At 42.1% G+C, this 14,641-nt stretch overlaps 2 protein-coding genes and 3 long non-coding RNA genes across 6 annotated transcripts; 1 reads left to right on the forward strand and 4 right to left on the reverse strand.

The window, feature by feature from the left end:
• The first annotated feature begins 635 nt into the window (after positions 1-635).
• On the forward strand, positions 636-1,476 carry LOC135948152 (uncharacterized). Its single transcript, XM_065497264.1, has 5 exons — positions 636-686; positions 736-1,035; positions 1,090-1,154; positions 1,210-1,245; positions 1,297-1,476. The coding sequence occupies exons 1-5, from the start codon at positions 680-682 to the stop codon at positions 1,429-1,431; spliced, it is 543 nt and encodes a 180-aa protein (XP_065353336.1). The 5' UTR covers positions 636-679; the 3' UTR covers positions 1,432-1,476.
• A 1,675-nt stretch (positions 1,477-3,151) lies between these two features.
• LOC135947864 (uncharacterized) lies at positions 3,152-5,791 on the reverse strand. The gene is made up of 14 exons (XM_065496836.1): positions 5,723-5,791; positions 5,633-5,666; positions 5,514-5,581; positions 5,076-5,462; positions 4,953-5,025; positions 4,832-4,887; positions 4,369-4,404; positions 4,201-4,315; positions 4,039-4,148; positions 3,918-3,986; positions 3,822-3,858; positions 3,695-3,768; positions 3,532-3,634; positions 3,152-3,476 (listed from the first exon to the last, which is right to left on the reverse strand). Exons 4-14 carry the CDS (start codon positions 5,145-5,147, stop codon positions 3,229-3,231), a joined length of 993 nt encoding a protein of 330 aa, XP_065352908.1. The 5' UTR covers positions 5,148-5,462; positions 5,514-5,581; positions 5,633-5,666; positions 5,723-5,791; the 3' UTR covers positions 3,152-3,228.
• A 95-nt stretch (positions 5,792-5,886) lies between these two features.
• On the reverse strand, positions 5,887-6,635 carry LOC135934670 (uncharacterized). The gene is made up of 4 exons (XR_010574133.1): positions 6,494-6,635; positions 6,301-6,441; positions 6,141-6,243; positions 5,887-6,087 (listed from the first exon to the last, which is right to left on the reverse strand). It is a non-coding gene; the product is annotated as an uncharacterized LOC135934670 (long non-coding RNA).
• A 75-nt stretch (positions 6,636-6,710) lies between these two features.
• Positions 6,711-7,278, reverse strand: LOC135936547 (uncharacterized). The gene is made up of 3 exons (XR_010574340.1): positions 7,209-7,278; positions 7,122-7,157; positions 6,711-7,072 (listed from the first exon to the last, which is right to left on the reverse strand). It is a non-coding gene; the product is annotated as an uncharacterized LOC135936547 (long non-coding RNA).
• A 1,760-nt stretch (positions 7,279-9,038) lies between these two features.
• LOC135947899 (uncharacterized) lies at positions 9,039-11,455 on the reverse strand. 2 transcript variants are annotated; one of them, XR_010575737.1, is made up of 7 exons: positions 11,196-11,455; positions 10,831-11,026; positions 10,540-10,689; positions 9,866-10,150; positions 9,652-9,810; positions 9,418-9,594; positions 9,039-9,364 (listed from the first exon to the last, which is right to left on the reverse strand). It is a non-coding gene; the product is annotated as an uncharacterized LOC135947899 (long non-coding RNA). The 2 variants fall into 2 exon arrangements; XR_010575736.1 differs by having other exon boundaries at positions 10,540-11,026.
• Between the last annotated feature and the right edge of the window lie 3,186 nt (positions 11,456-14,641).

Here is a 14,641-nt window from a genome sequence, read left to right on the forward strand (position 1 = left end):
GTTGGTTTACCGACGCCGTCGCTTATATACCAGTGAACTTTCGTGAAATATCTAATATAATTACAAAAAATGAAATCCAGCATCCATGAAAATTAATATTTCCTCTTTTTTTTAGGCTCGCAGCTGCGGTTTGGTCACCTGGTGGGGTTCGGCGCCAGGTATAACTCGTACCTGTTGTTGCGGGCGATCGTGTCCTGGATCTGGCAGCACTACTCCGAAGAGAACCTTTGATCGTGAATTGAATGATTTTCCGCAACGGTATCTGTATATTTTATTTTTTGTTAGATTCTTTCAAGTAAAATAAATCCATATTAAGATAGGGATTTGTTTTGTTTTTCTCTTAAATTCTTTCAGCCGCGAAATCAGCGGTAAATTACCTTACGGTGGTGTTTTTAATTTTTTTTAATACGGCTCCTGGAACCGGAAGATTCCGGGAGTCCCGAGCCATTCCCGTCCCGATATAGATTACCCCTTATACGGCGAGTGGTACGATGGCTGTGGCCGAAGTATTTTGACCTACACTAAAACTAAGGTTAAAAATTTTAAAAATCCATACCCACATCTATAATTGATCAAATAATAGTCGTCCTGGAAGAAATCCAGGGATCGGTGCTGCGCTATTGGATTGAATTCAACGCCTATAGAGTCGTCTGGAAAATTGAATTGCATTTCCAAACTGATGACAAGTAGAACGGAAGCCTTTTATTTAATTTTTAAATTAAATTTAATTCGAAGAATTCGCGTCTTTGACCGTGGGCGATTACTGGCTTTCCGGAACGAACCTGGGGTGCACCTCAAATTTCAGGTGGTGCACCCTAGACCGCGATTTCGTCAACCCTGAGCTCAGGTGGAAGGAGGGACACCCGGTGAAAGGCCTAAATTGCGTTTATCTCGAGGCGAGAAACGCATCTTCGCTTCTCGCCACCGCCGACTGCGCCGCGGAAAAGAATTTTTTGTGCGATATTGGGAAAAGTGCGGCCTCGTCTCAGCTCCAGATCCAATCTGAATGCGCAGAAATTTGGAATATTAGCAGCTGTACAGATTTGAATTATTTTTATATTTAAAAAAGCTGATAATTTTTTTTTTTAGATGAAATTGACTTGCTTTCGAACGATAGTGGTTTAAGTTCAGCAAATGTCTCGTTAAATCTGAAGGTGCGCGGTACAAAATTTATATTTTGGTTAAATATAATTTAGTTTTTAATTGTAGTGCTTCTTGAAATGCGTTGGCACCGAGGTTGGAATGGTATTTGAGGGGAAAATCCACGTTGGACCATTTTTAATATTATTTTAACAGTTTAAATCCGGCGGAGTGAGCAGCATTGAAATGCTGCGTCAAGTAGAAATCGCCGCTGAAGACGATCCCGTCAAGATGGAACACGGATTCACTGCTTATGACGGATGCAGCAGCAAAAGTTTGATAATTATTTAAAAATATATTATATTATGATTTCATAGAATCTGACGACGAGTGCGTGGTTGCCTACGAAACATACAAATGCGGTCTGAAAAATGAGCCAGATTTGGTCGCGAAAATCGCCAATAATAGTGCTCAAAGTGACAACGCGTCATCAGTGGTCGCTGTATTCAAAAGATTTTATTTTTTTCTGGGATTAAAATTATTTTTAAAGCAACCCCCTCCCCTTCCTTGTGTTCCAAAGCGTCGAAGTTGCTGGATGTCTGATCGCTATCCGTGTACTTCGAATGTATGCATTATTTTTTTTAATTTCTTTAAATAATTTTATTTAAATTGAAGGCAACGGTCATCAACACCTTCAACAGCCAGGGGAAAGGTAATTAGATTAAAATGTGAAAAGCCAAAATTCGAATTAATTTTCCACGCAGACCAATTCGGCAGTAGGGTGATTGTGAACGGAAGGACCTACTTTTTCGGTACCGTTGGCAACACGGTGGGAGATTTCACAAATATGTTTTCGACCTTTTGATCGAGTTGAATAATCTGTGTTCAGCATGCGATTGCAGCGTTCAATCATTGCTGCGCTCTTGGAATGAAACTCTTTGAACCAGCGACCCTGGCAGACCTGCAATTGGCCCTGAAAATATCAAGTAAACAAATTATTCTTTGCTGTCAAATAAATACGAAGATGGAGGTGACATTAAGGCACTTTTAATTTCGCCTTTGCAGACAAAAAAACCCCATTCAACATACTTTTGGGCGAAACAGAATCGATCGACCAGACGCGCGAGGTGTGGTGTCGCAGCCGCAAGATGTTGCCTCAGGATATCTACGGCTACTCAACCGGAATATTCAGGTATCCGTGCACCGAATGCGTCGTCACGTTCCACGTGAACCTTCTCAAACTGCTCTTGGTCAACCTGCCAACTGCGAACATCCACGAAATGTTCTACAATTTTACTAATTGGTTGTCACCTTTAAAATCGTTTATATGCGAGCAACTGTGATCGCTAATTTTGTTTGCATTTTGAAACGTACGCGTGTTTGTTTTAAAATAAATTGGCTGCGAGCTATTAAATCATTTATTTCAAAAATCTGTAAATAATTACGTTAAAAAGAGAATTGATTTTTCTCTGTAGCGAGAGTAGTGGCGACTGAATTTAAGACTTATCAAAAACTTACAAGAATTTAATATTTCTGCTGTAAAATAAAAGAAAAATTAACTCGACCCATTTTTCTTGAGCAATAAAGTATAATTTGTAAGCTTGCGACGGAGATAAAAGACATGTTTATGATATCGAGTGCCAAAAACGCAGTTCGGCTTTTTGCCAAGCGTGCGTGACGCGCCGGTTGCATATCTCCCACAATTATCTCTGCCCAGGGAGCGTTTATTTTAATTATGAACGCTCGTTGCCGCTGAAATGAAGAAATTTGTTCCAATTTCACAGGACCGCACGGGGTTCTACTAGGCTGAGTTTTCTCTGTGAAAATCCGAATATTTTTCGAGGCTGTACAGCAATTTTAGAGGATTGCAACGATTGAAAAGTCGAAATTTTGAATTTTCAGCTTAAATCTCCTACGAGCTCTGCATTTTTTAAAACAGCCATCGGATGGGTGTCAACCCCGGAGTCGAGTGGTCATTTCGCTCGGAGTAACAACCCTTTTTCAAGCCTTTTGGCAAAAATATTTAGATATCCTTGGTTTATAATTGTAAGAAAACTAAACTTTTAACAACCCACCATTTTTATTAAGAGCGAAAGTTCCGAAACCAGCTTCCAAATTATATTTATTTAAAAAGGTGGGAAACATTTTCTATTCACAAATAAAAAATGGGACAGTGGTTAAACAGTCATAATAAGCAATCGTGGCGACGGGTGGAACAGATTTGTTTTGAATGTTTAAAAAGGGGCAGTTGGAAATTTTAAAACATGGATTTTTGGGGACAGTTGCATTTGGAAATAATTCTTTTGGGATCGGAGCGCCGGATGAGCACCAAGCGACCAAATCGCCGTTTCCGTCCTCCGCCATCGGGCCGATTACAGTTCGATTAAATGCTGTAACTAAATTTCATCCAGTTTTTATGCTATCAATTGTCACAAAATTTAAATTCCTTACTGGAGGTATCGAACAGAAAAATTTCTTGCAGCTCTTTGGCGCTTTCAAGCTCCAAAAGACGCTTCCCGACGGAGCAGCAGTATGATTTCGCGTCTTGGTAAAGCTGAGATTATATAAATTTCAAGACAGATTAATGAATTGTAATTATAATTAATGTCCTGACAAAGTTCAGAGGAAGCCTCTTGCCGATGAAGTACGCTTTGTTGCTGGGCAAAGTGACCAAGTCTCCGATATCAGCTTAGAATTTAAATTATTATAATGGGATGTGGTTTAAAAATTATTCTGGTTACTTTTCCCTGAAGCAGTTAGCTGGATCGTTAGTGAATTCTATTTTTTTCGTTTTAATTTAGTTAATTTCATCAAAATCATGGCATGTTTTTCATTACATTTACGACGCAGTCGGAGGTCTCATTGCAAAAGTGGTAGTTTGGAAGACACATAATCGGCGGTGGGATCTAAGCCAAATTAAAATTAGAATTTCACGTTTTATGGTAAGTCCGTGCAAACCATGACAGAATTACTGATGGCGTTGGCCATCAAACCCTGCACAAGCTGGTATGCGTTCGTCATGATGCACTTCAAAACCAAGTACGTAAATTCACAAAGCCTCGTTTCATCTATGGAATAAATTTATTGATTTCATTGGTCTCTTGCAATTTTTTCTCTTACTGAAATGTATGCATTGCTCTACGAGTTTGTAAGCGTCCTGCAACACTTTCTCGTCTTTGATTTGATCCTCCAAATATCTCAGCACGCTCTGAGTGTTTACCGTGTTGTCTAGAATCTGCAAAAAAGATCCAATGAGCAATTTTGAAAATTAATTGTATAAAAAAAAACCTTCTGATATTTCTGGCCCATGCATCTTCCATAGCACTGTAAAAATATGTATTATGATGTCTGTTTAAAACTATTAAAGACCGCCTGTGACGAAGTTTCTGAGCCCACCGATCGATTCCTGAGGGTCGAATTAAGTAAAATGGACATTTTTACCGTCCCAAAAGTGCAGCGTGAATGAATAATTTTTTTCCCGCTAAAAAAATATGAACGTTTTTATGAGAAGTGCGCATGCGTTAGAGCAGCCGGTCTGAGCACTTGCAGAGAGACCACCTGGACGAATCCCTTCTTTGTCAGCTCTGACGCATGCGCACTTCTCGCATTCATATTGTTTTGGCGGGAAAAAAATCGCTGGACGTTCTGATCGGAAAAAACATCCCCTTTACCTAATTCGACCCTTAAAAATCGATTGGTGGGCTCGGAAACTCGGTCAAAGACGGTCTTTAAGGTGAAGCAGAGTTCTCACCAACAATGTCGAGCTTGGAGGCGGCCCAAAAACATTGAGCAGCGCGTCTTCATCATCTATTTAATAAATAACACAATTTAAAACAGTTAAATTGAAAATATGGAATAAGTTAAAAAAATACCTGTCTTAAGTCCGAAAGATTTGAGGCAGTCCCACCAAATTTGTACAGCGCGTGTATGATGTTTATGATAAGCCTAAAAATAATATAAATTTATAAAAACCAGCACTTTATTGATCAACGAACCGAGCACATAAACTGCTGCTCCTGCTCGCAATCGGCGGTTTTCAGCTCCAATTTTCCGCTGCTCTGGTTCATCGCCGTTGAAACGCAACCGTGTTCGATCTTCGGGAATCCAGCCTCCCAAATCACTTCTCTGGGGTAAATGTACGATTCCTCCGAGCACCAGTAAAGCTTGCCGGATATTTTGGTTGATCGGCCAGAAGTCCAGTATCTTCCATTCAGGCGAGAAGGAAATGCTAGTGATTTAATTAAAAATAATATTTTCCCTCATTTTAAATTTGACTTGCTTTGGTAGAGGCTGGCCAAACAATCACTCCTCACTGCCAGTGGGAAACTGGCCAAATCCATTCCGATACTGCAGCAGTAACTCCTCGCATTTGACCAGGTTTTCTGTGAGAATTACCTGAAGGTTTAAAATATCTTAAATTTTCTTAACTTCACTTTCAATCTCGAAAAATAAAAAATTCTGCCGCAACTCTCGAGGAAAGTACCTTTCACCGAACTTGGCTCTGAAATTTAATTTTTATAAATATTGGGAACTTTAATTCTTCTTATCAAACCTTGAATCAAATCGATGCCAGTATATATTGCCGACTGAAAACGAGAATTTAGTGTAACACGTCAAACGTTTCACTAGAGACAAATCAAACGTTTTTGACGCAGTTCTGTTGCGACGGACATCCGTTTTCAAGCAACAGCCCTGGATTTTCCATCCCAGCCTGACAATAAATTGAAATGAATTTTATAAAAGTGTTCCGTCTATCAGAACACACCTCGCACGCGTAAGCAAACCGCTTCGCACACGCTTCACGCCTCAATAAAAATTGATTTCCCGCCTCTGCCGTCGCGCTGACGCAGGTTCCAGGTGAATCCTTTTGATTTCCATTCGGGTGCCACATTTCTTTGGCGAAATTATTGCTCGGAATCGAACACCAAATTAAAGACGGCGACAGAGCAGTGCCGTTGCATTCGGTGAACGTCCCACTGGTCCAAAATTTAGTGTTGAAAGTCCAGTCTTTATTAGAATTTGAAATGAGATCAATTGCGATGTAAGAGGAGAATAAAAACCTTTGAAGAACTCTCCAACTGATTGCAGTTTCTGGACTGATTCAAAACTAATCGGCTTCATTCCCAAAGCACAACATTTCGGCCAAATTTTCTCCCACAACACCTTTAGATTTTTCTTTAGTACAAATTGTAATTTACAAAAAAAAAATTGTTATCAAACAGCTTCATTTCCAAGCAAGTAGGAATATTTTCCCAGGCTTCTCCACTCTCCAAACGATTCCGGGTCTATATTTTCAAGATTTAATTAAATTTCAATATTAATTCTAATACTTGTTAACAATTCTCTTCTTTTCGTGCTCTCCTATTTAAACAAATTGCCATGAGAAGGCTTGTCAAATAGTTTATTTCTTCACCGATAAATCGCATTGGGTGGGGCAGTTGCAGAAAAAGGTTGGCGCAGCTTCTGTAGTACTAGCTGTTGTTGTTGTTGTTGTTGGCTCAATTGTTGATGTCACTGTACTTTCGTCAGCAATTATTCGAGCAGTCGCCTCAGAAATTGCAGAAGCAGTTTCAGCTGCATTTTTATCAAATTAGATCTCGATTATTAATAATACCTAGTCAAACCTTGATCCTCCAGAGTTTGATCATTGCCATTCGTGATTTGGCCAGAGGCTTCAGTCGGCGCGTTCTTCAAATTTGTTTCGGCTATTTCTTTTAAGGTCTCTGCCGATTTAGTCGAGATAGGGCCTGGCTTTCGAGTTATTTGTGTTGTGGTTTTATTCTGTCGATATTTGGTTATTTTGTCTGGTGGGTCCAAACACGAGTTGCCACCACAGCACTTGATTATCAAATTCCGCCTTTTTTTATTCCATTTCGTCATCCGCAATTTTCGAGCTATAAATTTTTAAAGCATTTAAGAAAGACATTTTTATAAATTTACTGTTAGCCTGGTGTCCACTGTCGTTTGGAACGCCGCCTCTTACGGATATTTTCTAAAACAAAAAATTATCAAAGAAAAAAAACTACACTCTATTTCCATACTTTTGCGTGTTTCCCTGCGACACCTGAATAGTACGTCTAAAGAAAAGAATAATCAGTGTCCTAAAAATTGGAAAATTATTGAAATACGCAGTGGAAAAGAGCTGCGCAAAAGAGGAGATAGATCCTGACAACGTCCATAATATATCGTGCAGTCAATTTACTGCTGTTGCAATCACACAGCGCGAAACTGTTTGAAAACTCGCAACCGCAACAGGAAGTAGCGCACGTGATATATGAAGCCCAGCACGCGAAACTGCACGAAAAGTTACATCCTGAAAAGACTGGTCATTTTCAAATCAGAAATCATTTTTTGACGTCATGTGTGCTATTTATCGTACTACTTGTGCTTTTATCGATTTAACATCGCAGAAACACATTTGAAGTTGATTTAATTGCAAATAAAAACACGAAAAATAATCGTCGACGCTGATTGGCTGACGCAACGCGCTTGTCAACAGCTTAGAATTGCGCTAGAGAATGTGACATGCGCGTTGTCAGCCAATCAGCGTCGACGATTCTTCAAGAAACGGATTTTTGCTGTTTTTTTTTTCAGGTGCAAATCAAACTTTTAATGGGTTACTCCGATAGTAAATCGATATACAACCTCTGAAGACACCAAACACTCATTAAAAGTCATAATAGAAAATTTTAATTAAATTTAAAATCACTTTCAGCATTTTTGGAAGTTAATCCAACTGACAGGAAAATTGTAATACGAAATTTCACAGGTTTCATAGACACACGGAAGCGGCGAAGGTAGTTATTCTGGCTAGGATGGATGAAAATCTGGAAAAGTAACCAACAGCCTATTTTTTCCTGTTTTTGCAGTGTGTATTTCCGCCCGTTGGAAATATTTTCTACAAACACAATAGTGTTATCTTTTACCTGAGAATATGCACCTCGCAAAGCATTAAATCTACGCCGGTTGCATGCTTCCACTTTCTGCAGGCGCGTGTTTTCAAACGAATTTTATAAAATATCTAAATTATTGAGATATAAAATAAATTATTGTGTCTACGAAAATAATATTTTTCTCCCCTGTAAATAAAATATTTCCCGACTGATTGAAACTGGCAGAAATTTATGTGACCCAGGATTGCAAAAAAAAAAAATAATAAAAGACTGAACGCACTAGTGATTTTCTCGCCAGTTAAAACATCTAAGACGAAAGAGTAAGGAAATTTGCGGTTCGTACTCAATGCTGAGAGAAAAAATAGGGAAAAAGCACGAATCCAACCTCGAGTGAGTAATTCATACCTGATTGTGAATTGTGAGTGAGACGAGCAGCTGACAAAGCTGGCAATGCTGATATTTTGCTCTTTAAATATGCCGCAGAAAAATTGCATCGATTTTGTTAATATTAATTTGACAGTCTGTTTGGCTTGTAACTCAATTTTTGAGCCGAGTGGCCACACCTGCATATATTACGCGTTCTGATTTTATTTTTGGGATCGGCGAGTCCATTGGCTAGCTTAACACTTTCAGATTTTTTGGGATGTAGCTTAGCTGCTTCTTTTGAACGTCTCTCTCGGCTCTCGTTTTATTTTTAAATCTAAGATAAATTTCACCTGCTGCCGACGTCATTTCACCAGGAAATTATTTTCCTGAAGGACGAAGCACATGCACGATACAAACCTTTTTATCACTTCCACCAAGAGCAGAGTAGTTAAATGGAAATGTGGGGAAGGGTGGCGGCTCGAGGGTGCCGTTGGGGTGCAGCTGCCGTCCACTTTGACGACGTGCCGCTGCCGTGCGCCTGCAAAAGTCGCAACTATGCAACCGGCAAGACACGCAAAGCTTTTTTTATTTATCTAATCAGCGAATTTAATCAATTTTACTAGAGCAATTGGCCTGCTTTCAGAGCAAATAAATAATTAAGTGTTTAGAGAAAAAAATGATACACGCATCTTGTAGATTATTTAAACAAATAAAACATTTATTTTAATAACAGGATTGAGAGGCAGTTGGCAAACGAAGCGGTGGGTGTCGGAGCAGCAGCTTCTCGTCGGACTGGTACTCGACGTGGACGCACAAGGTTTTGCCCTTTTTTCGCCGTCGTTGGGGTCTCCGCCGGACCAGAGAGCGCTGTTTTTGGCCAGCAACTCGCCCGAATAATAAAAGGCGTCATTTACTGATTAAATAATTGCCTTAATCGGGGTTGGTCGCTGTGCCTGACGAGGTAGCTGCCCTCAGGGTGCAGTCGCAGTTCAGCCTCGACGCGCGTGATGGCGCCATGCAACCACCTGAGCCGCACGCAAAATGTGACAAAAATTTAGAGTCAAACCGAAAGGCTCACCCTTGCCGCTCGAGGGGGATGCTGACGTCGACGTCGACGCCCCTGGCGCTCAGGGCGGAGCAGCCCAGGTTCACGTTCAATTTTTACTGTCTTTCAGCATGTCCCACGGCAGCTCGTGTGTCGCCACCGGCGTCGCGGCCGCTTCCTCCCCTCCGGCGACGCCTTTTCTGCCACTTTCTGCAAAAAAAACCCAGCGTTCAAATCTCCGCCGAAATTAATTTCTCAAAAACTCACCTGTTACTGTCCGAGGTTCGGAGGCTGGCTCGTGCGACTTGTCCGAAATGTGCAGTTTGTTGGAGAGCAGGCCGAGGGGCGGGCACCGGCCGCTCACGGCCCTACGAAGGTCGCCGCCAGAGTCGGCCGGACGAGTGCGAGCTCAGCGAGTCGCTGCGTCTGCAAAATAAATATTTAATACCAAGCACTTTTCTTCCTGAAAATAAAAAAATACACGCTCGTGGAACTGGTGGTGCAGCTGCGCGGCGAGTCGGGGCTGGACAATTGGACAATGCTGCTGCTGCTGCTGCTCGTGGCCATCGACTCGGCGCTCGAGTACTTGGGCCTGGTGGCCGCCGGCGGCCACCAGTAGCGACGTGGGCCGCTTGGTGCGCCGGGCGGGCGCCCGCAAGTTGCTCGTGGGCACGGCGCCACTTGGCGAGAAACGGCGCCGTCGCCGGAGGTATGTGTGCATGCCAGCCGGCGCCGCAGACATTAGGTGGATGCTCACAGGGTCCACCTGAAAGCGGATTTTTTTAAAAATGCATGGAAACACGTAGAATTGCGTATAATTGAAATAAATCCCCATTTTTATAGATTTTTTGGGCCTACAAATAGACTGGACATGCATTGAAGCAAATTTATCCATGATTCGGGTAGAATATCGATTATCTATGTTCACAAAATTCTGAATTTTATTTTTGAGATTGGTGTTTTTTGAAATTAATTTTGCTATTTTCGCGATCACATCAAATATTACATAATTGTTGATAATCATTTTACAGTGAATAATGCAGGTAATTCACCTGTTTGAAGCAATAAGATCACAAATTACAGTTAAAAATCAGATCGTGCCTTTTGCTGTCGTGCGTAATTTTAATCAGCACAATTTTTAATAAATTAACTTACGAGAGTGCGACTCAACGCTCGAAGGTGGAGTGGCGGTGCTGCTGCTCCACCTGCGATTCCCTGCCCAGGGTATCATTTTCTCAGCGCCTCCTGCTTCTGCCAATAATCGGCAACCCTCGTCAGCTCAGAGAGCTCCTCACGCTACAGGGTCTGCAAAAAAAATATTTTTTTCAGGGTCGATATTTTAAATTTTGTTTCAAAAAGCTCTTTATTTTCCAATTTAACACCGGTTTTTGATTACTTGGAGAGCCGAAAATTGGTTTTGCTGGTTTTTTAATAAAACTTTAAAACCTTCCCGACGTCGACCTGGGACTGGGACTGGACCTGGGCCGACAGCACCACCTGCACCCTCCGCTAATACTTTCCACGGCCCTCCAGTCGAACCAGAATTTTATTTAAAAACTTTAATCTGGAAATTCAGGGTCAGGGTAAAAGGCACCTTTGAGATTCTAAGTAGACCTGGCGCCTCACGGTCTCACGGTACCACCTGAAAGGTCAAATAGTAATTATTTTGAGGAAAAATTGAATACCCTGAGGGACAGGAGCCTGGTAAAAAATTTAAAGGTTCTCAAAATTTCGGTGATAAAAAATATTTCCCTTGAAGGCGCGCCCTGAAGGGTTAGAGGGCCCTTTACACCTATGCAGTTTTTTTTTACCTTGGCTACGTGGTTTCCGCAGTTCCTGAGGGCTTTTATGCACTATATGAACGTGTCGCCGCTCTTTTTCCGCAGCTTGCCGGGCGTGGCCTTGTCTGGCGGCGCCGACAGCGGCGCCGACGAGTGCAACAGCCGCTGCATCCCCGCCAATCGTCTGCAAAACGCGAAAAACGTGACAAATGTGCGCAATTCGCGAGAAAAACACGGCCGCCGGCTCAATCAGCTTGTTTACCTTTTGACGTTTGTGTTTGTTTGTGTCATCATCAGGTGCCAGGTGCCAGGTGCCGGTTGGTCGGTTAAACAAACCGGTTTAAATAAATGTCAAATAACAAATTTAAGTTTATTCTAAAACTGAAAAAAAACTAAAATTTTAATAAAAAAAATACCATTTATTTGCTTTAAATGGACGTTTTTGGTAAAAAGAGGTTTATTTCGTGGAAATTTTATCGAATTGTTAACCGGTATGAAAAAGCAAAGGAGGTGCTGCCCTCGCGTAGCAACCGCGCCGCTCTGACGTCTCTCAATTCGATCACTTTGGGCGCGAAAACCACGTTGCTTCCTTGGAATAGGTGCGGCAGTTGCGTGTCGACGGCCTAATTTTCAAAGGAGACGAGAGGAAGTGAGGATTAATTATAAAAACCGTGCAGGATCGAACAATGTGCAACATTTTTTATGTTATGAATCGTTAAAAAATTAATAATAATTTTTACAAATTTCCCTGAATGAAATTGGGCTCTGCTTTGACTCTCTGCAACCTGCGCCTTTGGTCAGGTGGAACTGAAATGAACTTTTTAAAGGGAAGCACGAAATTCGTCTCGTAGGGTCAAGTCGTCAAGTGCAAAGCACAAAAGTTAACGCGCAGCAAACACCTCGCGGTCGCTGTGGTGGCTGGCAATCAACAATAAAAATGAGCATTCAAGCGCTATAAGCCACAATAATTTTATTATTTTTGGAATCGAGTCAATTTATTAATTGACTTTATTACTAAAGAGGGCAATTCCTTTTTTAACGCAATGCAGCAGAGGAAATTGACCGACCGACACTCACTATGCCGTTTATTTTTCTATCAACGGCCAGCGGCAGATAACGCAAATTGAATGCTCGTTGAAACAGTGGTGGAGGAAGGTTGAAAATACGGAAATAAAGAAATGCATTTTATTGCGACACTCGAATGCGGTTCCTCGACTCTCTCGCGGTGCACAATCTGAGAATTAATTTCGTGAATGGAGGCGAAAGGCAAATCGACACGCGGAGATGAGCTCTCATTATTGTGCGGCGATGCTTTGGCACCGCGGATTCGTCTTTCGTGTAGGTAAGTGTCTGCCCGAGTGTGTTTTTTCAAAATTTGACCATTTTTGGAAATAAAGTGAATTTTTTTCGCCAAATTTTCAAAACAATCACAATTTTCGGAATTTGTTTCCACCGTGACCAATATTTTAGTCGGATATGCCTGATCCACCAAACCAGGACGACAAACACGCGTCTGCGTACCAAATTTGGGATTTTTAAAACCCATCGAAAAATTAAAATTATTTTTTTCGGGTTTTTGATCGGTCCCTTGCGACGAGTCCACGGCCGGCAATGGTTTTATTTTCCGCAAATTTCGACCGCTCGTGCTATCCTGGACCTCAGATAGGTATTTAGCTCGGCTTTCATGAGAAATACCCTGACGACATTTTTCAGGGTTCCCCGACCTGAGATCACTACAGAAGCGTGATTTTCGTGCTTTTTTCTGCACTTTCAAGCACGGTCGGCGGTACTTGGCACCGATTTTTCACCCTCGCCCGCCACCGACCTTCCTCAGGGCTGCTATTACGTGTTTTTGCCGGTGCAAACGCTTCTTTTCGGCTTCGCTGAATGAGTTCCGCAAATGCTCATTTGTGCGCTGAAGTCGGCAACTTGCACACCGGCGCGTCGACTTTTTTCGGATTTTTCGATTTTTTTTTTATTACAAAATTGTTGAATGCTTCCTAAATATCGCGTAATTATCGCGGGCCGTTCCGCCGATTTCTCCCATATGTTAACCTTATGCACACGAATTGAGAAAATGGGCACAGGGCGCCACCGACCCTCTGGGCATTATAATCCCGCTATATCAAATTCTGAGCACCGGGCGCGTTGACACAAACTCAAATCTTGAGATTCGTCGTTGTGGCTTCGCTTGAATTTTTTATTTCGATTTTTAAGTATTTGCGCTCGCCGGCGTGTGAAAGGCGGCAGCAGCACGGCCCGCTCCCGTGCACACCTCGCGGGCGGCGCGCGGTTCGAACGAGTGCTTCAGGCGTGCGGCGGGGCGGTTTAAATATTATTATTTATTTATTTTAATTAACTATTTTACTAAACGCATATATATATAATATTGACTCCGGTTTTTTTCTTTTGAATTGTTAAACATGGAATAATTTAGCGTCCACTCTTTAACATTTTCCTCTTAAATTTTAGTCAGAGATTATCGGACCAATTTTCAGGAACACTTGGGAAATTTCTAAATGAAATAAAACGCGCTGTTTCCGGAAATGTTGACTGCAAGTGAAATTTAACAAGTGGGTGATGAGGACACGCAATGAGAGAGCGGGTGATTTGGACCTTTTTTCATTTCTCCCAAATTCTACTCGTCCTCCGGCAGCTGCTGCCCTCAAAGCCGCCTTTGATGAAAACTCACCCTCTTCTACTGGTTTTGTCACACTGACCTATATTTTTCAGTAGGTCGGAGAAAGAGCGAGTGCCGTGCGGATTTTGGACTCGTGTTGCAGTGTTGTGGTCGGCGTGCGAGAGGTGGCAGCAGTGGCGTCGCGCCGCTTCTCTGACTCGCACCGCCGCGACCTGAGCGAAGCCGAGAGTGCCACCTTTCGCGCGCACCACAATCACCACCTTCTAAATCAACGTCTTGCCATTGAATATCATTCGCCCCTCTCACCCCTACTCGACCTCTCAAAAATAAAATTCACTGCGCGTTGACTGACCAAAATCTCAAATTTTAATTCGGACTAGAAAATTTTGCTGAAAATGCATTTAAAAACGCACTACGGGCAGTAAATCAGGTCAGGGCACCCTGAACCAGGTCGTCAGGGTATGTCGAGTCGAAGCCCCATCAAAGACCTGTCCGATGAGGGTTCGTGGTCGTCGATCGGCCAAGCGGCCGAATTTTGACAAAAATAAAACCATTTTTGCGAGTGCAAATCAGAAAAAAAACGCTTAAAATTAATTTTAGCAAAGTCTCAAGGATAAAAAAACTCGAGATTTGACTTTGTTTAATCTCCCCCGGTGTGAATCAATCGCTAAAACGGGAAGAAATTGGTCAGGAGGTCGGCGGCGCCCGAATGTGTGCTCTTTTACGCTGCTTGTGTGTGTGCGCGCCGAGAGCGCCAAAACCGACCATTGAAAATAAATCGCCGTAATTCGCCAATGGGCCGGAAAATTCTCAAACTCGGTTTCGGATCATTGTT

The sequence above is a fragment of the Cloeon dipterum genome, chromosome 1 (genome assembly GCF_949628265.1).
Source record: "Cloeon dipterum chromosome 1, ieCloDipt1.1, whole genome shotgun sequence".
Classification (NCBI taxonomy): Eukaryota; Metazoa; Arthropoda; class Insecta; order Ephemeroptera; family Baetidae; genus Cloeon; species Cloeon dipterum.